This window comes from Erythranthe guttata, chromosome 14 (genome assembly GCF_056151865.1).
Source record: "Erythranthe guttata isolate IM_541 chromosome 14, IM_541, whole genome shotgun sequence".
Lineage (NCBI taxonomy): Eukaryota > Viridiplantae > Streptophyta > Magnoliopsida > Lamiales > Phrymaceae > Erythranthe > Erythranthe guttata.
The window spans coordinates 7,721,184-7,742,536 of NC_142546.1; the positions used below are offsets into that span (position 1 = coordinate 7,721,184).

At 34.6% G+C, this 21,353-nt stretch overlaps 4 protein-coding genes and 1 non-coding gene across 5 annotated transcripts; all 5 read left to right on the forward strand.

Annotated features, from left to right (window-relative positions):
• The first annotated feature begins 2,957 nt into the window (after nt 1–2,957).
• On the forward strand, nt 2,958–7,070 carry LOC105956107 (guanosine nucleotide diphosphate dissociation inhibitor At5g09550). The gene is made up of 13 exons (XM_012979936.2): nt 2,958–3,212; nt 4,136–4,198; nt 4,286–4,369; nt 4,508–4,615; nt 4,711–4,883; nt 4,957–5,068; nt 5,159–5,239; nt 5,331–5,393; nt 5,470–5,571; nt 5,655–5,779; nt 6,065–6,275; nt 6,544–6,618; nt 6,738–7,070. The coding sequence occupies exons 1-13, from the start codon at nt 3,126–3,128 to the stop codon at nt 6,789–6,791; spliced, it is 1,338 nt and encodes a 445-aa protein (XP_012835390.1). The 5' UTR covers nt 2,958–3,125; the 3' UTR covers nt 6,792–7,070.
• Nucleotides 7,071–7,639: 569 nt separating this feature from the next.
• On the forward strand, nt 7,640–7,711 carry TRNAP-UGG (transfer RNA proline (anticodon UGG)). The gene has a single exon. It is a non-coding gene; the product is annotated as a tRNA-Pro (tRNA).
• A 123-nt stretch (nt 7,712–7,834) lies between these two features.
• Nucleotides 7,835–10,614, forward strand: LOC105956070 (uncharacterized). The gene is made up of 4 exons (XM_012979890.2): nt 7,835–8,113; nt 9,046–9,217; nt 10,008–10,124; nt 10,203–10,614. Exons 1-4 carry the CDS (start codon nt 8,001–8,003, stop codon nt 10,335–10,337), a joined length of 537 nt encoding a protein of 178 aa, XP_012835344.2. The 5' UTR covers nt 7,835–8,000; the 3' UTR covers nt 10,338–10,614.
• An 810-nt stretch (nt 10,615–11,424) lies between these two features.
• Nucleotides 11,425–14,606, forward strand: LOC105956055 (beta-ureidopropionase). Its single transcript, XM_088814057.1, is given in 7 exon segments — nt 11,425–11,630; nt 12,179–12,286; nt 12,728–12,752; nt 12,755–12,915; nt 13,001–13,228; nt 13,548–13,772; nt 14,199–14,606. Coding segments are annotated over 7 exon segments (1,254 nt in total). The 5' UTR covers nt 11,425–11,489; the 3' UTR covers nt 14,565–14,606.
• An 837-nt stretch (nt 14,607–15,443) lies between these two features.
• On the forward strand, nt 15,444–18,597 carry LOC105956106 (Inositol monophosphatase family protein). Its single transcript, XM_012979935.2, has 3 exons — nt 15,444–16,095; nt 16,787–17,183; nt 18,115–18,597. The coding sequence occupies exons 1-3, from the start codon at nt 15,688–15,690 to the stop codon at nt 18,513–18,515; spliced, it is 1,206 nt and encodes a 401-aa protein (XP_012835389.1). The 5' UTR covers nt 15,444–15,687; the 3' UTR covers nt 18,516–18,597.
• Nucleotides 18,598–21,353: the final 2,756 nt, after the last annotated feature.

Sequence of the window (21,353 nt, forward strand, 5' to 3'; positions counted from 1 at the left end):
CGTTCATAAATGGCTTTAAACGATTAGTTATAGCTTTAGAGGCTATTTTATATACCACATTACTCAGACTAATTGGACGAAACTGGGCCATTCTTTCGGGATTTGTACACTTTGGTATGAGGACAATATGTGTGGAGTTGCAGCTGGGTGGAAACTCATTATGGTTAAGGAGACGTAAAACCCATTGTGTCACATCTCGCCCTACTGTATTCCAGAACCGTTGAAAAAATAAAGCTGGAAATCCATCTGGTCCTGGAGACTTAAGTGGGTGCATGCCATCTAGTGCCACCTTTACTTCCATAGCCGTGAAATCCCGATTTAACTCATCATTCATGACTGTAGTTATCCTTGGTTCTATAGATTGTATAACCTCATCCAGAACCTTCTCTGACGGATTACTGGACGTAAATATGTTCCGAAAATACTCAGTCACAATACTCTCCAAACCAACATCATCTTCGCACCATTCCCCGGTCGAGTCTCTAAGCCCCAAGATTGTATTTTTTCTTTTTCGTGAAGATGCCTTAGCATGGAAGAATTTCGTATTTTTATCTCCCTCTTTTATCCAGTGTGCTTTGGCTCTTTGTCTCCACATCATTTCTTCCTTATCTAGCAAGGCATCGAGCTCAGATGAGAGCCCTTTAATTTGCTGACTTGTATCTTCCGTAAGAATCTCTTTCTTAAGCATATATATTTTCTCCTTTAATCTATCAATTCGTTTAACCACACCTCCAAAATATTGTTTACTCCAGCACATCAATCCCTGTTTACACTGCTCCAGCTTATTCCAATGACCATATTGTTCATTTAGAGGTGTGTTTGACATCCAGTTTTCTTCGACGACTTTTGCGCAATCCGGTGTCTTCAACCACATAGCTTCAAACTTAAAACCGCGGCGTCTCCAACTACTAACTCCTCGGCTACTGTGATTTAGATCAATTCGAATCGGCAAGTGATCTGAATTGAGAGCATCAAGATGTATCACTCTATAATTAGGAAACTTGTTCTTCCATTCATCGTTAGCGCAAGCCCGATCAATACGCTCTCTTATTGTATCCGGGGATTTTCTATTGTTGGTCCAGGTAAATGGAAAGCCTGAAAATCCCAAATCCATCAACTCCGATTCGTAGAGACACGTACTAAACTCATGGATTTCACGAAAAGAAGCCGGTCTGCCTCCATTTTTTTCTAAACTTGCAAGAATAGCATTGAAATCACCGGCACACAACCAAGGCTTGTTTGATAGAGTTGCTAGCTTTCGTAACAAACTCCACGACTTATGTCTCTCCATCTCGTTTGGGTCACCATAGAAACCCGTAAATCTCCACTCATTATTCGCCGCATCATCATAGACGTGAACGTCAATATGATTTTGTGAAAAGCTTTGAAGAACCACTGTGATATCCCTCGTCCAAAGAAGACCAAGACCCCCCGATGCACCTCTCGCTCCCACTGCTATTCCTTGAAGACCAAGTTTTTTCGTTACCAACTCAAAATTTCGAGTAGATAACTTTGTCTCTGACAAAAAGATAATTTGAGCGTTATTGGCGCGGATCAGATCGCCGAGTGTACGCAGCGTTCGAGGCCCCCCCAACCCTCGACAGTTCCAGACGAGGCAATTCATGGTGTGTTGCGATGCCCTAGCCGTCACAACAAAATAAACCCAAGTAACAAAACCTAACTAGCAATATCAGATCTGTATGAAATATATTCCGAAGCAGCACCCTTGAAATAATTCGTACAATCAAATCTGAATGAATTTCCGAGAAGGTGAGAATCAACACAAAAGAAAAAGGGAATGACGAACCAGAAAAATAGATCTGCCTCTCATCATGAGAGAAAAGACGCCTCTCATGAAGAGAGAAAACAAATTTCATTTTAAATTTCAATTTTGGCCCCAAAATAGTATTTTTCGTTAATTGCTAATGTTATGTAACGGCAGAGACCGGAAGTTTTTAAAATTGAATCTTAGAGGTGAACTTTGTTAACTTCGGAACAACGGGGACCAAAAGTGGGATTGGGTCAAACACAAGGGACCAAAAGTGTAATTCTCCCATTAGATTGTAGATGTTTGGTTGTTATGATTCAACATTACTCAAGTCCGCTACTAAAGTCTGCAATTAAGTGCTACTATATCATGAAATTAGTAACATCTCTCCACCATTCGATTAATTTGTAGGAGTTGACTAAATCAGAAAATTACAGTTTTATGCTTAAAAGTTTAAAACAATAACTTAATTTTGTTAAATAAATTACTTCATAGACAATTCACATATAATAACATAACCTAACAAATTTAATGCAACATGTAATCTAAAAACCCAACATATTATTAACGTATTAATCAGTTAACCAACAGGTATTTCGTTCAATCCCGGTCTAATCCGATGTATGTAAGCAAACGAGACCTAATACCACTACTGATATTAATATTAATATTAATAGTAATACTAATACTAATATTCATACTCATATTAATACTTACATATTATATACTGATACTTATACTAATTTAATTTGCTATTTCAATCTATTAATTATCTTCACGTTTATTTATGATTTCGTACAACCTACACCTGGTGAAATACATCATGTAGTTTTACTCCATTAACTTACACGTGATAACATACACACCCATGCATATGTGTGGTTAGTGGGGTAATTATTTATGTAAATTTATTGTAAAACGACATAGTGTATTCATCAAAATGGTCTTATTCTGTTTTTTTATGCATATATTTTTATTTTGTAAATTCCTTCATCAAAATTAAAGAGAAAAAAAAAGCATAATAACCGACGGGTGAATGTTAGTAGTACACGTTAACGAGATTAACGGCAGTAAACCAAAACTGCTAATGTCTAATTATAATTAACGGTTAAAAAATAATAAAAAAATAATAACCATCCATCCATCCATCAGCTCAAGACCCGTTCCCTCCTTTGCTAAGAAATCTCCCGCGCTATTCGTTTTCTTCCCTTTTAATAATCTCTTCTGTTACCCTAATTACACTTCCTTCTCTATTTTTCCAGATCACATTTCTTTTCCCCAATTAATTTTTTTTAATCAAGTGTGAAAGAAATAAGTTAAAAAAAAAAAAAAAGTTGAGACAAGCAGCGGCGCCGCCATGGATGAAGAGTACGATGTGATTGTTCTCGGCACTGGTCTCAAAGAATGCATTCTCAGTGGTCTCCTCTCTGTTGATGGTCTTAAAGTAATTTCTTTTTTTTTTTTTCTTTTCCTTTTTTGTTTTTTTTGATTGATTTATATTATTTATGTGGTTTTTAGTAAATTATGATCTGAATACTAGCTAGTGGAGTCAGAATTTTAAGTCCACCGGCCAAAAATGCATTAATTTTTTTATGTGGGGGGCGACAATACTAAAATTCTACACGGTTTTTTATTTATTTATTAATGTGTACATCAAAATAAGGATTCAAGAATTGTTGTGGGGGCCATGGCCACCTTCTGGACAGTTCTTGGAGTGCTGATTCTATGAGCCTATATATATATATATATATATATATATATATATATATAATCAATTCATGCTTTGGTTATGCAATTTGTTATGGATTTAATTTTTCACACTTATATTTTTCACACTTATACTTTTATCTTTTGGGTGATTTATATTATTTACTTTGTAAATTAGGATATGAATACTATCAGAGTCAGGATTTTAAGTATTTTAAGTTTGCGGCGAGAAATGCATTAAAACTTTTACGAGGGAGGTCGATTATACTAATTATACACGAATTTTTTGCATTCGAGAATTGTTGGAGGGGGCGTGAACCCTCTGGTCCTATGCTAGCTCTGCCACTGGATCTGAGGATCGGTTCATGTTTTGTTTACCCGATTTCTTCTGGATTTAGTTTTTCACACTTGCACCTTTTCTTTTTCTTTTTGAGGGAAGAAATGTTTGTCACTCATTTGATTAAAAGATATTATGATCTCTTATAGGTTTTCTCTAAAAGAAAATGGCTTTATGTATTGAAATTTGGATATATAAATATTAAATCATTCGCCTCGTGTCAGAGCATTCGTGTTCGATTAAATATTTCCTTAGAATTCATCGAGAATAATAAAGATTCAAAATTCTCAATTTTTAATCCGTTTTTTTCTCGAGAAAAACAGGTACTACACATGGACAAAAATGACTACTATGGAGGAGAATCCAGCTCTCTCAATTTGACTCAGGTAATGCAAAGAAATAACAAACTATGCATTAATCAAGTTTCTGAATTTTTCATTTTTTTTATAATAACTTCGTCTTCGTTTCTCTAGCTATGGAAGCGCTTAAGGGGAGATGATCAACCACCCGAGCAATTAGGCGCAAGCAGAGAGTACAATGTTGATATGATTCCAAAGGTATATACATATATATATATATATACATATATATACATATATATTGTTAGTAATATCTTCCAAATTATGTGAAATTCGATTTTGTTTTTCCATTAAAATCGGTGTTCTTGAAATTTTATTCAATCTGTTTTTATATAGTTCATGATGGCAAACGGAACTTTGGTACGTGTGCTCATTCATGCAAACGTGACCAAGTACCTCAACTTCAAGGCCGTAGACGGTAGTTTCGTCTACAATAAAGGAAAGGTACGATTTTTATATTTTATTTTTTAATTTTATTTTTTGTCTTATAAATCTTCTTACATTTCTTGAAAAAAATATATATATAAATATTTATATAGATCTACAAGGTTCCGGCAACTGATGTTGAAGCGCTGAAATCCCCACTAATGGGGCTATTCGAAAAGCGCCGTGCTCGAAAATTCTTCGTCTTTGTTCAAGACTTTGAAGAGAGTGATCCCAAAACTCACGCCGGCATGAATTTGGACACAATCACCGGAAAAGAACTCATCGCGTTAGTTTCTCGTATTTAATTTACCACATTTATTAATTAATATATAGGAATAATAGCATATTTCTCAATGCAGAAAATATGAATTGGAAGACGACACAGTCGATTTTATAGGCCACGCTTTGGCGCTGCATACCAACGATAGTTACTTGGACCAGCCAGCTATCGATTTTGTGAAGCGAATGAAGGTAACGATTTTTTATTTTAATATATATATATTTAAGACAAAAATTAATGTTAATAAAGTAATATATATTTTTCTTTTTTTTTTTAAACAGCTCTATGCGGAATCGTTAGCAAGGTTTCAATCGGGATCTCCGTACATATATCCATTGTACGGGCTCGGAGAATTGCCTCAGGTTTGTTTGTTTCTATTTATAAAACATTTTTTTTAAAAGTGTCCGAATATTTGATTTGATCGTTTAATTACTATGATGCGTTAATTAACAGGCGTTTGCACGACTGAGTGCCGTTTATGGTGGGACCTACATGCTAAACAAGCCGGATTGCAAGGTTAAAATTTTTGAGGTTACGTAAATTTTTTTTAGACAGTGTTAAATAAATGCTAAAATTACGATTTTACGGAAAGGTGGAGTTTGATGAAAATGGAAAAGCAATCGGAGTAACATCTGAAGGAGAAACTGCTAAATGCAAGAAAGTTGTATGCGATCCGTCGTATTTACCGGATAAGGTTAACTGAATTTATATGTTCGATTTCTCGATTTTTTTTCTTATTGGAATTTTTTTTAATTAATTAATAAATAATTATTGCAGGTCCAGCCGGTTGGGAAAGTTGCTCGTGCGATATGTATAATGAGCCACCCGATTCCGGACACAAAAGAGTCTCACTCGGCTCAAGTTATTCTCCCTCAGAAGCAACTTGGTCGTAAATCGGATATGTAAGTTTACATATGTTGTTATTTCTGTAAGGCCTCATTTGGTTGGGAAGATTAGCCATGGTTAATTGAATAATTGGACTTTGTTCGATTTTTGGTAAACCCAATAATTTCTTGGAAGATTCTTGATCGGACCTCCCATGGTGCACTAATACAATTGGGTTTTCATTAGATTATTTAGTTTCGTATAATCTTATCTTAGGAACCAAACGAGGCCTAAGACTTCATTTGAGAATGTTATGTATCAAGTCATATCATAATTCTGAAACGAGGGTTTTATATCGATAGGTATTTGTTCTGCTGCTCTTATGCACACAATGTGGCGCCGAGAGGGAAATATATAGCATTCGTTTTGACTGAAGCTGAGACTGACAATCCCGAGGTTGAGCTTAAGCCCGGGGTTGACCTTCTTGGACCGGTCGACGAGATATTTTACGAAACTTACGATAGATTTGTACCCACTAACGATACTGATGTTGACCATTGTTATATATCTACGGTAAGTTTTATTTTTATCCATTATTTATCAGAATTCAGTGGCAGAGTCAGCACAAAGCCACAGGGGGGCCATGCCCCCCACCATTTCTCAAAAATCGAGTATTGTTATTTTTCAAGAAGTGTAGTACTATATATATATATATATATATATATATATATATATATATATATATATATATATATATATATATATATATATATATATATATATATATATATATATATATATATATATATATATATTCGTGTAACGGTCTTATGGTACGCAGAGTTATGACGCAACGACGCACTTTGAGTCCACCGTAACAGATGTGTTGGCTATGTACACTAAGATAACTGGAAAGGTAATTAAGTGAATGTTTTTTAAGCTTTTAAGTTTTTTTTTTATGTGATTTGTAATTACGAAGATTATTTATAATTCGATTTAACCCGTCTTTATTTTTTTGTTTGGTATTCGGTTTAGGTTCTTAATTTGTCGGTTGATCTGAGTGAAGCAAGTGCCGGAACAGAACAATAAGCTCTCCCTCGCATAGAATTTCGAATACCAACTTTTTGAAGCTTTTTTTTTTCCTTCCGTTTCGGTTTCGACTTTTGTAGTTTGTTTTGCTATTATAAGAAGAACGTAATTGTTTTTGAATTTCATCTCGTCGGTGGGTGTTTGTTGTTCGGAGATTTTGTAGAATGCATAATCCCACAACCACCCTTTGCAAGAAATTTATCGTAGTTTTCTGAGTTAGTGTAATGAAAGTACTGAATTTTTTTTTTCTGCATTCGAAGAGTGTCGTTTTCTTGTTTATATTCTCTATTTTTCATTTTTTTTTTCTTTTTTTCCTTTTTAATTAACAAGAAAAAGTTATAACTATGCTCTTGCAATAGCTCGCAAACCACAAGAGACTATTTTCAATCTCTTATTTTGACTATAGCAGCAGTAAGAAATTAATTATGTCATTAAAACGAAATTTGAGTACTAGTGCTCGAGAAAAAAATGTATAGATATACGTAATTTATATATAGATGATACGATCGAAATGAATTAGTAAGTGAATTGTGAAACTATTACTCATTAGTTACAATACATGTAACGTTCTAGTTTTCATCGTTCTATGATCGGAGATGCTCTAAGATCTCTATAGATAATACAAACAACAACACGCACAACTTGAGAAGTATCGAGTCATTCGGAGGGGAATTTCTTTTGTCTAGACTGTTTTGCTATTTTTGTTTCTACCATTTATGTATTTTGGGTTTAAGAACACTGAATTCATCAGCGAAAAAATACATTCTTTATCAAATTAGAGCAGGTAAAATAACACAAGTGACGATAAGTGTGTAAAATGTTTCTATAAACAAACACAGCCTGTAAGTGGGCATTTGGTCTAGTGGTATGATTCTCGCTTTGGGTGCGAGAGGTCCCGAGTTCGATTCTCGGAATGCCCCTTCATATTTTTTCTTTTATTTATTTATATTTCTTTTTATTATTTTATTATTAATTATTTTTTATTTTTTGAGAGACGAATCGATCAAGTTCAAATCCCAGACATTTTCTTCAAATACTTTTCTACTTTTCAGTTGTTAGGTCGTTGAATTGGTCAAAGTCAAATCCGAGACACATTCCCAAAAATTATTTTCTGAATTGTTGTGTACACATTCCTCATTACTGCCTCAAATTTGCAGATAGAGAGAGAGAGAGAGAGTTGCAGAGAGAGAGAGAGAGAGAGAGAGAGAGATGGAAGACGACGATGGGGTGAAGAAGGAGGCAATGGAGATGCTGAGTGAATTTCAAGTGCTACCTCGCCTCGTTGTCTTCGATCTCGACTACACTCTCTGGCCCTTCTACTGGTATATACACCTCTCTCTCTCTCTCTCTCTCTCTCTCTCTCTCTCTCTCTCTCAAATTAACTTATCTTTCTTTCAAATTCTTTCATTTTATCTTTGATGATAGTTTTCACATTTGATTCACACACGCTGTTGTATGTGTGTAAAGTTGTATGTATGTATCTATACACGTGTATCGTAGAACATCCTGGTGTTTTTTTAGCTTTAGCAGTTTTTAGGTTTTAGTTGGGTGAATATTTTTTAGGGGGGAAAATTGGAACGAAATTTACTATTTCCGCCGATTTCTATCCGAAATTTTCCGATTATGGAACAATATTTTTCAATCCGAATTCTGAAATTCCGACTTCCGATTTTAACGAAATTATTTGGATTGGAATTGGAATAAATGAGATACCGATTTCCGATCCGATTATAGTTCGGAAAATAATTCCAAAAATTCTGATTTTTTTTCTTCCGAATATTACAATTAAAATACCAATATTATTATATGTACTTTATATTTAAGGTGAGCAAAATAGGAAAACTCCTAATTCCGCCGATTCTGATCCAAAATTTTCCGATTTTGGTACAAGTTTTTTCGTTCCAATTTCTGAAATTTCGATTTCCGATTTTTCTTGGAACGGAATTGGAACTAGTTTTTCACTTCAGAAAATTGTCGTAATTTTTCCGAAAGGGCTAATTCCAATCCAATCCGTCCGATTTACACGCCTAATTTTTTTCCTCTCCGTAGTGACAAAAAATGGCGAAAACCGAATCTCAAATTCGATTAAGGACGTAAAAAACTTTAAAATTTACGATGACAAGATTATAGTATTTTGTTTATCATATTTCATATCGAATACTTGTTTTTTTTCTTTCGATTTTGTTTGATTGTTTTTTCGGAATTACTTATAACACAGTGGTGAAACCTTTGTTTTAATTTCTACTTCAACCAGTGACTGCCTCACTAAGTATGACACGCCGTCATTATTCCCTCACGCCAAAGGCATATTGTGTGCTCTCAAGGATAAAGGTGTCGACATCGCTATTGCCTCAAGATCGCCGACTCTCGATGTTGCCGAATCTTTCCTCGAGAAATTGGGGATCAAATCGATGTTTGTCGCTCAGGTTAGCTAACCGTATTCGCCTAATCTATTTCTTATGCATTTGAATTGAACGATTTGGATTTGAGGGAATGATTTCAAATGGCTCGATATTAGTAAGAAGTTTGTTCTTTGGACAATTTGGGTATATGCACGTTTGCCTTCCGTTGAAAATTGTCGTGGTTTGTGTGAATAATAGCATCAAATTATAGTCGTCAACCGCCTTTGGTTCTAGCTAAGGATAGAAATCGAAAGGATCGAATCAGAATTAGCACTTTCAGAAGAAAAAAAATGATTCTTTTTCGGAAGTGAAAAACTCAATCCAATTTCGCTCCCCCCAAAAATCGGAAATCAGAATTTCAAAGATTTGAACGAAAAATCTTGTTCCAAATTTGAAAATTTACTGATCTAAATCGGCGGAATTCAAAAATTTCCAATTTTCAGTCACCTAAAATATAACATACATAATAATATTTTGATATTATAAGTGTAATATCCAGGAAAAGAATCGGAATTTTTAATTATTTTCGGAAACTAAAATTGGATCGAAAATCGGAATTTCATATACATTCCAATTCCGATCCAAAAAGATTCAGAAAAATCGAACATCGGAATGTGGAACGAAAATATTGTTCCAAAATTGAAAATTTTCGGATCGGATTCAGCGAAAATCAGCAAGAGAGGCATTCAAAGAAACCTTCACCCTCGATTTTTTGTTCTCCATATATATATGATATCTTTCTGTACAGAAGCTTCTTAGATATCGATTGAGAAAAAAAAATCGTGTTTAATATTTTTCGAAACATTTTTTTCAGGAGATATTTGCGAGCTGGACACACAAGACGGATCATTTTCAGAAAATAAATAATACGACTGGTGTTCCGTACAATGAAATGCTCTTTTTCGACGACGAAGATCGTAATATTGTAACAGTAAGATCTCCTCTCGTGTTTGTTATATACTTATACTGTATTAATATTGTCGATTTTTTAATTTATTTTTATATATAGGTTTCGAAAATGGGTGTTACAAGCATATTGGTGGACAACGGTGTGAATTTAGTCGCTTTGAGACGAGGCCTCTCCGAGTATTCGCAAAACCGGTCTTCATCGGAAAGGAACAAACAAAGATGGTTTAATTTTTAGCAATAATTTCTCCATCCATTTTTATAAGTGAAGTACCATTCACTTATATTCAATTTATGTTGATTGATTGATGTTATCGTTTCCGAATCCCGAATCAAATGCTATTATGCTATTTAACTCTTACGATTGATTTTTCCCGGCTTTTCGTGTAACACGTTGTATCCATCATTTGAATCTTACTATATGTTACACCCGATGAAGTGTACACTGCACGTAAATATTAATTTTGTATATGTATTTGTGTTTCATAATAATGCACTTATTCTGCATATTTCTTCGGGCTTTCTTATGGGGGTACCCGTCATATTTCACCAGTATAGTAATTTGTTGTGAACGTACTTAAATAGTTAAATGTTATGCGGTACGGAAACTTTAACTTCTTAACGTATCTGCATTTCAAATACGTTTCGTGTAGGACGGCCGGGGACGCCTGTCGGACACCTTATAGGTCATTTGCAATGTCTGCAAAGTTAAAAACATGCTTTAATAGCAAATTTTCAAATATTTTTATTGCTTACCTACTTATTTACATGATGTAATGATGAATTGCAAATTGATAGTTGATACTAATATTTATTTTGAATATATTGTACGGAAGTATATATAAATAAAATCTTATAAATGTTTATGTAACATATTTATAAATATACCCCTATATTTTTTTATAATTATGCGTTCCCCTTAAGTTCCAGTATCCCCATTTTTCGAACATGCCGTCGTTTACGTGTCCGTTAAATGATGAAATACAACTATAGTACTATTATTGAGATGTAAGCCTAGCAACTATACCAATACTTTTATTTATTTATTTAGAAAAACTACTAATAAATAAAAGTTCATTCATAATTCATGCTAAAATACAAAATACAAAGTACAAGGAATAATTAAAAAAAAAAAAGCAATGTGCATGTACAATAATTCCATTATCGTTAAAAAGCTTGCAATAATTGAATATTAAACGTAAAAGCATCAATTAATTAATAAAAAAATTAAACTTTATTAATGGGATTGGTTTTTTTTAAGGAATGCTGACGTGGATCTGGTAACAAATACCAAATGGGAATCCTATATAAATAATATTTTCGTATCATCTTCCTCAAATTAAAAATTCACATTCGATCACTTCTCCACCGAACACAGGAAGAGAGAAAAATGGAGGAGAAGCAAAAAGACGAAATTGCCCCAGAAAATGGAAAACCAGAAGAAGAAGATACCCCCAAAGATGCTTCCATTTGTGGGTTTGATTCTCTTCACAAACTCCTCCAATCCACACTGCCCCCACAGCTTTTCCAGGTCACCTTTTTATTATCTTCATTTTTTTTGGATAATTACAACTACCTCCCTGAGGTAAAGTTAAATTACGAAAAAATCCCCCAAATTATGGGTAATTACAACCACCCCTCAATTATTAATCTTCTTACATAGCCATCCTTGTGGTGTCAGATGTACTGGAATCTTCTAGATTACGTGGATTATTCTCCAGTACTTTGTACCCATTTTACCTCATTCGAACGCCACATTTTGAAACAAGATGATTATAAGATGTGTCTCTTTGCTTGTAAATATCAGATTGTGCTACATCATAAACTGCATTTTTGTTCAAAACCAGTAGAACATTCCACGGAATCTAGAATATTCTGTTAAATTTGACACCATAAGGGTGAACGTGTAAGAAGATTCATAGTTAAGGAGGTGATTGTAATTACCCAAATATGAGGGGTCTTTTAGTAATTTGACATTATTTCAGGGGTTGGCCGTAATTTACACTTTATACTATCATCTGCTCTCTTTTGTGCACCGTATAAGTTGGATTGTGATTTTTGTACCATTTTTTGTTGCAGGAAGTAAGCCGATTACTTATCGGCCTAAACTGTGGACGAGCACTCGATACCATCACCATTGCCGAACCCGCAAAATCTCTTTCTTCAAAACACGATTTCGATCTTCAGGTAAATAAAGATTAGCATCTTCTCTTACCATTACATACAAGCTTATTATTACCTTTCAATTTTCATTCGATTCGATCGGTTTCTTGATTGTTACGAGTTACGTTGCTAGTAACTAATGAAAAGTTATATAACAAAAATCTACTCCACCCGATTCATAATATTTGTGTCGTTTAAGGTTTTTACACATATGTTGTTGAATTTTAGGAAAGATGTGTAGAAAGGACTAAAATAACCTTTAGTTCATGATCAACAAAGCTGGATTAATAAGGGTAAAACAGGAAGAAATGCATTTAATGCATTATCGAAACTCTAAAAACGACAGATAATAAATATTGAGGCTTAAATTTTTATTTATACTACACCGATTATTTTCAGGCCTTTCAACTAGGCTAGCAAAGCATCTGAATATGAATGTTTTTGCTCATGCGTTTTCCCATGCAGGCGTTTTCATTTCATGCCGAAAAGGAACGCTAAGACAACCTCGTATTGTGAGGGTCGGTCTCATTCAGAACTCAATTGCTCTTCCGACAACAGCCCCGTTTTCGGACCAAAAAACGGCCATTTTTCACAAATTAAAACCGATAATCGAAGCTGCAGGAGCTTCAAGAGTCAATATACTATGTTTACAGGTATTTAATTCGTCTATATCGTATAGGAATGAATATTTTTATATTTTATTTCAAAAATAAAATAAATAAATTGTTTTATATGCAGGAGGCGTGGACGATGCCATTTGCATTTTGCACACGCGAGAAGAAATGGTGCGAATTTGCTGAGCCGATCGATGGAGAATCAACGCAGTTTCTTCAAGAATTTGCACGGAAATACAATATGGTTATAATAAGTCCTATTCTCGAACGGGATTTGAAACATGGCGAGATTCTTTGGAACACTGCTGTAATAATCGGAAATCACGGTAATATAATCGGAAAGCACAGAAAGGTAATGTAATTATGTAAAGATAGCTTAAGTTTGATTTTTTTTTTCCGAGTATTTACGGATGCGTTTTATTGCCTTTAGTACCCCCTGTATTATATCGAATTGTTAAAAAAATCCACTGTTAAAAATATTTGCCAGAATCCCCTATAATATATTTTTGTTAGCAGACACCCCCCTAAAAGTTAGTATTAAAGGGATTGTCTGCGAAAAAAAATTGAATCATAGGGGAGTTTTTTAACAATTAGAGAAACTACAGGGGTGCCAAATGCAATATTGCAATTAGTATTACGACTACTAACGTAGAATGTAACGGAATTTGTAGAATCATATACCTAGAGTTGGGGACTTTAATGAAAGTACGTACTATATGGAGGGTAATACGGGGCATCCCGTATTTGAGACGGTGTTTGGAAAAATGGCCGTTAATATATGTTACGGGAGACACCATCCTTTGAATTGGTTGGCTTTCGGGTTAAATGGTGCTGAAATTGTTTTCAATCCTTCGGCGACTGTCGGTGAATTGAGCGAACCGATGTGGCCGATTGAGGTAATTACCTTTTTGCCCTTGAGTTTGATTTACTCGATTATTTGGTATGTTTTTAAAATGTGCGTGTGTGTGTGTATTGTTCGACTTGTATGTTAGTTGCCTTGTGCATTATGGGGGTGAAAATTGGAACTGAGTTTTCGAATTCCGCCGATTATTTAAGTAATAATGGCTAATCTTACCAACCAAACGAGGTCTTATTATAGTAGAAGTCGTAACAACATTTCCAAATCTCGGTAGTTCCTATCTGAAAATGCGCAACTCAGAACAAATTTTTTTATTCAGATGTTTTAAAATTCCAATTCCCGATTTTTCCAAAAAAAAAAAAAAAAAATCGAAAGTAGTCTTTGTTTCTTCCGAAAATATTATTTCATCATAATTTCACGCTCTCAAATTTCACTTAATTGCATAACACTACTTTTGCTGCAGGCTCGTAATGCAGCTATAGCAAACAGTTACTTCGTTTGTTCGATCAATCGCGTGGGGACCGAAATCTTCCCGAATCCATTCACATCGGGAGACGGAAAACCACAACATGCGGATTTCGGGCATTTTTACGGGTCGACCCATGTATCCGCACCCGATGCATCTTGCACCCCATCTCTATCGCGCCACAGAGACGGTTTATTGATATCGGAAGTTGATCTCAACTTATGTCGCCAAATCAAAGATAAGTGGGGATTTCGAATGACAGCTAGATACGATATTTATGCCGATTTGCTTGCTCGTTATTTGAAGCCCGATTTCGAACCTCAAGTCGTTTGTGATCCATTTTCGAATAAGAAGAGCTCTTGAAAGGAGATTAAAGGGTGAATTTGACAAGAAGCAAAAAAGAAATATATATATATATATATATATATATATATATATATATATATATATATATATATATATATATATATATATATATATATATATATTTGCTGAATATTTTTTTATTTCTGTCACAATTGAAATAAAATGTTGGTTGTGGTTTGAATTTGGATGTGCTTTGATTGAGATGTTTGAACTTTGAACAAGTGTGTTGATTCTTGTTTATTTAGTTCTTTATATTTCATATTGCCTAATATCTTTTGCTTCAAATTAGCGTGGAAATCGATCGAATGAATTGGAATTGACATTTTTCGAAGAAAAAAAATCATTTTCTTTTAGTGAGAAAGCTATTTTCAATTCCATTCCAACAAAATTCGAAAAATTGAGAATTGTAATTTGGAATTGCGATCGGAACAGCCACAAATTAGACATAACTTAACATGATCGATTATCCGATTTGATCTAATGAACCGAAAATGTCAATGACTAAATAATTAGTTAGTCCGTAAAGAACTAATCCTAGCTCACCTAACTCAAATTAACTGATATTCGAACTAAGGTTTTAAAAGATAACGAATGTGATACTTTCAAATCAATTTTTTTATAGTGAAGAACCTCACATCTCGTTTAATAGCTTGCAAATATTACAGCTATAAATTATATTAATCATAAATTGTGAGTTTAAGCTATAAAACATTCACAAACGAATTCAAATTCATATCATGTGGTCCTATAAGGGAGGTCTAACGATTGGAGCATGTTCTGTGTTAATTGACCCAAATTTAAATTTTCTTGTCAATCGTTGCTAGACGGAGCTTGAAACACACAATAAACTATCTTTCGTATGATTTGCAGACTATTATACGAGATTGTAATTCAGATCACCGACCGAGGAGCAAATCATTTCTTAATTCTTAGTCTCTTACCGAAGTTGAACTCAATGTCTCAATCAAGAAAATAAAATTTTATCCAATCAAGATCTACTTACACCGCCACCCAAATACAAATCTACCCCATTGGATAGAATTTCAATTCAAGAAAAAAAAAAAAAAAAAAAAAAAAAAAACCTAAAACCCAATTTCAAAAAATGTCAAATTAACCAGATATGTATTCAGCAACTGTAATCTCGAATCCCATCTCGAATTACCCTATAAAACCCAACATTTTCCCTCCAAATCTTCACAATTTCCAGCCAAGATTCAATTTTTGCGCTTTGCCCATCGAAAGAATGGCTTTTCCTGGCCTCAAAATCAGTGCCGGCGCCACCGCCGCTGATGCCGACGGTAGCGGCGGCGGCGACGCTGGGTTTCAGACGCTGACGGAGTATATGGGAAAAGGCGGCGAAAACGTGGGAGACGAATTGGTGGTGCTGTACAGTCACTTGGAGTACGCTTGCAGAAAGATTGCTGCTCTTGTTGCTTCGCCGTTCAACTCCGCTCTTGCTAAAACTTCCAGTTCCGCCGCCGCCGGCAGTGCTGAGAGGGATAAGCCTAAGCCGCTCGACATCGTCGCCGTACGTTTCTGGGCCCACGTTTGATTACTTTATGTTGGGATAATTATACTTTTGGTACCTATATTGTACATGGAAATTAAATTTAGTCCCTAATTTATTTATTTTCACAATTTTAGTCCCCAAAGTAGCCAAAAAAAGTAGAGGGCCAATTACGGTCAACCCCAGCAGTAAACCCATATTAAAAAAAAAAAAAATCTTATTTGGGTAATTACGACCAACCCCTCAATTATGTATTTTCTTTAAAAAACAACCCTTCATTTAGCACGTAAATTGACATTAAATTACAAAAAAAAAATCCTTCTGGTTTGGGTAATTACAACTAACCCCTCAATTATGTATTTTCACACGAAAACCAACATTATTTTGTAGGTAAATTTGACATTGTAACAATGGAAGTGTAAGACAATAAATAGTTGAGGGATGATTGAAACTACCCAAACAGATAGGGGTTTTCGTAATTTGGCATTACCTTAAAAGGTTGGCCGTAATTTAACCCAAAAAAATCAACTTCGTCCGCCGTTTGATTTGAGGCTAGTTTAGACGGAAAAGTCGCGTGTTTTGCACGTTTCACCCCATTTCTTACCTCTAATTTTTATTTTGCCCCACTTTCAGTTTATTCCTACACTTTCATCCCCTAAAACATTAGTAACGATAGAGACTGATTCATTAGACTATACGTATTGTTTTGCAGAATGACATTATATTGTCATCTTTAAAGAACTCGGGAAAAGTCTGCGTAATGGCGTCAGAAGAAGACGACGCTCCGGTTTGGCTAGCGGACGACGGCCCATTCGTTGTTGTTTTAGACCCTCTAGATGGTTCTAGAAATATCGATGCCTCTATTCCGACTGGAACGATATTCGGTATCTACAAACGACTAGTGGAACTCGATCATCTCCCATTGGAGGAGAAGGCGACGCTTAATTCACTCCAGAGTGGAACTAAGCTTATCGCCTCGGGCTACGTTCTTTATTCATCGGCTACGATTATGTGCACTAGTTTTGGATCGGGAGCACATGCGTTTACGTTGGATCGATCGACGGGAGACTTCATTCTGACCCATCCGAACATTAAAATCCCTCCTCGAGGTAATGATATGTTATATACTCCCTCCGTTTCAAATTATCTGTCTGTTTTTTAGAGATATTTATTTGTTATTTGTTTCATATTGTCTGTCAATTTAGAGTTCCATGATGCATTTATTACTTTTTTGTTTCCACGATTTTGTGCTCATGCACCTAAGTAGGGGTGGAAATTGCATCGATCGGATCGAAAATAACACTTTTAGAAAAATTTCAATTTTCTTGGGGAGTGGAAAAAAAATTCCATTTTCGTTCAAAAAAAAAGAACAGAAAAATTGGAACTCCCAAAAAAATGAAAAAACTTGTCCCAAAATCGGAAACCTTGGGATCGGAATCGGCGGAATTCGAAAATTCGTATACCGGAAAAAAAGTCGGAATTTTGGAAAAAAAAAAGAAAAATGAAAATCGGATCTGAATCAGAATCTAATATGGTTAAACCTCTATAAATTAATACAATCGGGACTAGGGAAATTCTATTAATTTAGCGAATTATTAAATTATCGAGTTAACACTTTAACACGTTTTCACCAAGTCAGGACATAGAGAAACTATTATTTAATCGAGGTTATAAAATTATCGAGGTTCTACTGTATGTATTCCAATTTCATTAAAACGGTAAGTTAGAATGATCAGAAATCAGAACTTTGTGGGTTCAGATTTAGAAGTATTCTTCCAAAATCGGCGAAATTCGGAACTTTCGTTCTAATTTCCACCGCTACTCCTAATTAATGAAGATAAAATTAGTAGAGAGAGAATTAATAAAAACGGTATTTTAGTCCATCAAGTGCATTTTTCCTAAAATTTACATAATACTTGTGCCGAAACTTTAAACGGCCGATAAAATGAAACAGAGAGAGTATTTTAATGGATGCAATTTTGATCAATTTAAATTGTTTTTCATTTTATAGTTACGTTTGTTTCTTTGTTATGATGACAGGGCAAATATATTCAGTAAACGACGCTCGGTATTTCGACTGGCCGGAAGGCTTAAGGAAATACATTGATACCGTTAGACAAGGCAGAGGGGAAAATCCCAAAAAATATTCAGCTAGATATATATGTTCACTCGTTGCGGATTTTCATCGAACACTTTTGTACGGTGGAACCGCAATGAATCCAAGGGACCATCTTCGACTCGTATACGAAGCTAATCCGCTCAGCTTCTTAGCGGAGCAAGCTGGCGGCAAAGGCTCCGATGGTAAAGTTCGGATACTGTCTCTTCAGCCCGTTAAGCTGCACCAAAGACTTCCCCTGTTTTTGGGGAGTTCGAAAGATATCGAAGAGTTGGAAAGTTATGGAGATGTTCAACAGAAAGTTAATCCTGGATATGATGTCTGAAAAGTTTAGTCAATTGTTGTTGTAATATATAAAGATTGGGATATAAATAAATAAAATAAAAATTGATTTGTTTCTTTGTTCATCCAAACCTTTCGAGGGGCTGCTAGGGTTTCCCGTTTCGATTCTCTCACGATTTTCTGATTGCACGGTTTTTACTTATTAAATTTATCACGTTGATTATGCTGGTGATGAATATCGCATTTTTAAGAAACAATAATGTCAAAGATGTGCATCTTTCACCATTGTACGCACGTCTTCGTTCCTCGTCACCGATGCATACAGTCTTTCACGCGGGGCTAGGTACTGAAAAAACCAACGAGTCTGGATCTGTAGCTCCACACTTTTCTGCTACAACATCAAAAAGCTTTTTCATATACTGATTATTCTTGATTGCAATAACAAAATGCTAATAATTCTGGTGGGATAACATCCTAGCACTTCAATCATTAGTTGCTGACTATAAAAAAACTCTTTCAGAATCTCATTATTCTTGATTGCAATGACAAAATGTTAATAATTCCGGTGGCGACAACATCCTAGCACTTCAATCAGTAGTTGCTGACTATGAAAAAAATTCTTTCACGAGTCTCATTATTCTTGATTGCAATGACAAAATGTTAATAATTCTGGTGGCGACAACATCCTAATACTTCAATCAGTAGTTTCTGACTATCAAAAAACTCTTTCATGAATCTCATTATTCTTGATTGCAATGACAAAAGACCGATGATTCTGGTGGCGACTAAATCCTAGCACTTTCAATCAGTGATTTCTGACTTTAAAAAGCTCTTTTAGAGTCTCATTGTTCTTAATTGCAATGACAAAAAAACTGATGATTCTAGTAGCGACAACATCCTAGCACTTCAATCAGTGGTTGTTGACTATCAAAAAGTTCTTTTAGAGTCCCATTATTTTTTATTGTAATGACAAAAAACTGATGATTATAATGACGACAACATCCTAGCACCTTAATCGTTGGTTACTGACTATTATCATATACGTCCATTGTTTCAAATAGGGGACATATAACTAAAATGGTAGCAATGTAAATAAACGAAGTTACAATAACGCGAAAATGGGGCATAAATTAAGCATGCCGATTTATTCAATTTACGAGCTAAATCCCTCTAATAGTTACATGATTTGATTGAGTTTAATGCATGACTAAAAAAAAAAAAAAAAAAAAAACATTGACTGGGCCCCACTCTCCATCACCATACATAACGTGATTGACGGCTCTGATTTTCTCTGCCACAAAATCCCAACTCACACTTAACCATTTTTAGCGGGTCAATTACATAAATGGTGTAATAGTAGAATTGGTTTACATGAATGGTGTATTTTTTACATAGTTCATAAGAATGGTGTAAAACTGTAAATCACATTTACCACTGGCGACTTCTGACATTTAAAAGTCATCTGCAACACAAATCGTTTATGCTAGAGGCGATTTCACTATTTTATTAAATACATTTTCCAATTGTACAACAATTCAACTTAATTTTTTAAATAAAGTGTACATTAATGGTACCTACTTCATTACTTTTTTAACATTTTATGGTTTATAATTTCTTTTCGTTTCTTACATTTTTAAATCTCCATTTAGTTTTTTGCTTTAATTTATTTATAATATTTATATAATAGCGAATTAAAATTACACAATAAATATAAATTTTAACGTACATTTAATTTAACTAAAAATAAACACAAAATAAACAAATTTCATAATATTCAATTACATACAACTAAATTTGATTCGTACAAATAGACGACCAGGTGAGACATGTTCAGTTTTAGGGTTAAATACATGATATGCCTAATTGAGCCAACCCAATGGACATACAATTCTTTTACCTACTGAGGCACGAGCTCAATGTTGAAGAGCACTGCCACCGAAGGCCAATCACCTTCAAATAAGGTTTTGGCCCGACAATCTCAACTAATTAAACTTCAGCTCAATCAATGAGTTGTAAATAAAAGTTTGAACTCGTTCTTTAAGGTACGTCTTATTATGTGAGCAATACTACCAACTGTATTCTCTGGACTATTCTCACTATCCGCACGTCTGACTTGAGCGTCAGAGGAGTTTCCGTCAGATCAACCTCCGGCTTAGTTTAAATACATGATATGCCTAATTGGGCCAACCCAATGGGCATACAATTCTTTTACCTACTCGGCCATGAGCTCAATGTTGAACAACACTGCCACCGAAGACCAATCACCTTCAAATAAGGTTTTGGCCCGACAATCTCAACTAATTAAACTTCAGCCCAATCAATGAGTTGTAAATAAAAGTTTGAACTCGTTCCTTAAGGTACATCTTATTATCTGAGCCATACTACCTGTATTCTCTGGACTATTCTCACTATCCGCACGTCTGACAAAGCGTCGGAGGAGTTTCCGTCAGATCAACCTCCGGCTTAGTTTAAATACATGATATGCCTAATTAGGCCAACCCAATGGGCATACAATTCTTTTACCTACTCGGGCATGAGCTCAATGTTGAACAACACTGCCACCGAATTTTCGGAAATTGCATTAATTCTTAATTTTTAGAATTGTTTTTCAATATTTTCGTAATTTTCCGGCAAAAGACAAGAATCCAAAACAAATGTCAATAAGATGAAATGTAAACTCTTGTAAAAACAATACAATAAGCAAACATAGTTCTTGCAAAACACGAATAGAAAAACAATAGTATATATATATTTCGGAAATAAAATTGGATCGGAAATCGGAATTTCCAATAATTTTATATGTAATTCCAATTCCGTTCCAAAAATAATCGGAAAAATCGGAAATCGGAATATCGGAAATTGGTATGAAAAAAAGTGTTCT

Bases quoted from the DNA above. Each gene is read 5' to 3' on its own strand.
- LOC105956107 (XM_012979936.2), top strand. From the start codon at position 3,126: ATGGATGAAGAGTACGATGTGATTGTTCTCGGCACTGGTCTCAAAGAA. The intron at 4,370-4,507 runs GTATATACATAT...GTTTTTATATAG, and splicing joins ATGTTGATATGATTCCAAAG to TTCATGATGGCAAACGGAAC. The intron at 5,780-6,064 runs GTAAGTTTACAT...TTATATCGATAG, and splicing joins CTTGGTCGTAAATCGGATAT to GTATTTGTTCTGCTGCTCTT.
- LOC105956106 (XM_012979935.2), top strand. From the start codon at position 15,688: ATGTATTCAGCAACTGTAATCTCGAATCCCATCTCGAATTACCCTATA. The intron at 16,096-16,786 runs GTACGTTTCTGG...ATTGTTTTGCAG, and splicing joins AGCCGCTCGACATCGTCGCC to AATGACATTATATTGTCATC. The intron at 17,184-18,114 runs GTAATGATATGT...TTATGATGACAG, and splicing joins CATTAAAATCCCTCCTCGAG to GGCAAATATATTCAGTAAAC.
- LOC105956070 (XM_012979890.2), top strand. From the start codon at position 8,001: ATGGAAGACGACGATGGGGTGAAGAAGGAGGCAATGGAGATGCTGAGT. The intron at 8,114-9,045 runs GTATATACACCT...TACTTCAACCAG, and splicing joins ACTCTCTGGCCCTTCTACTG to TGACTGCCTCACTAAGTATG. The intron at 10,125-10,202 runs GTAAGATCTCCT...TTTTATATATAG, and splicing joins AAGATCGTAATATTGTAACA to GTTTCGAAAATGGGTGTTAC.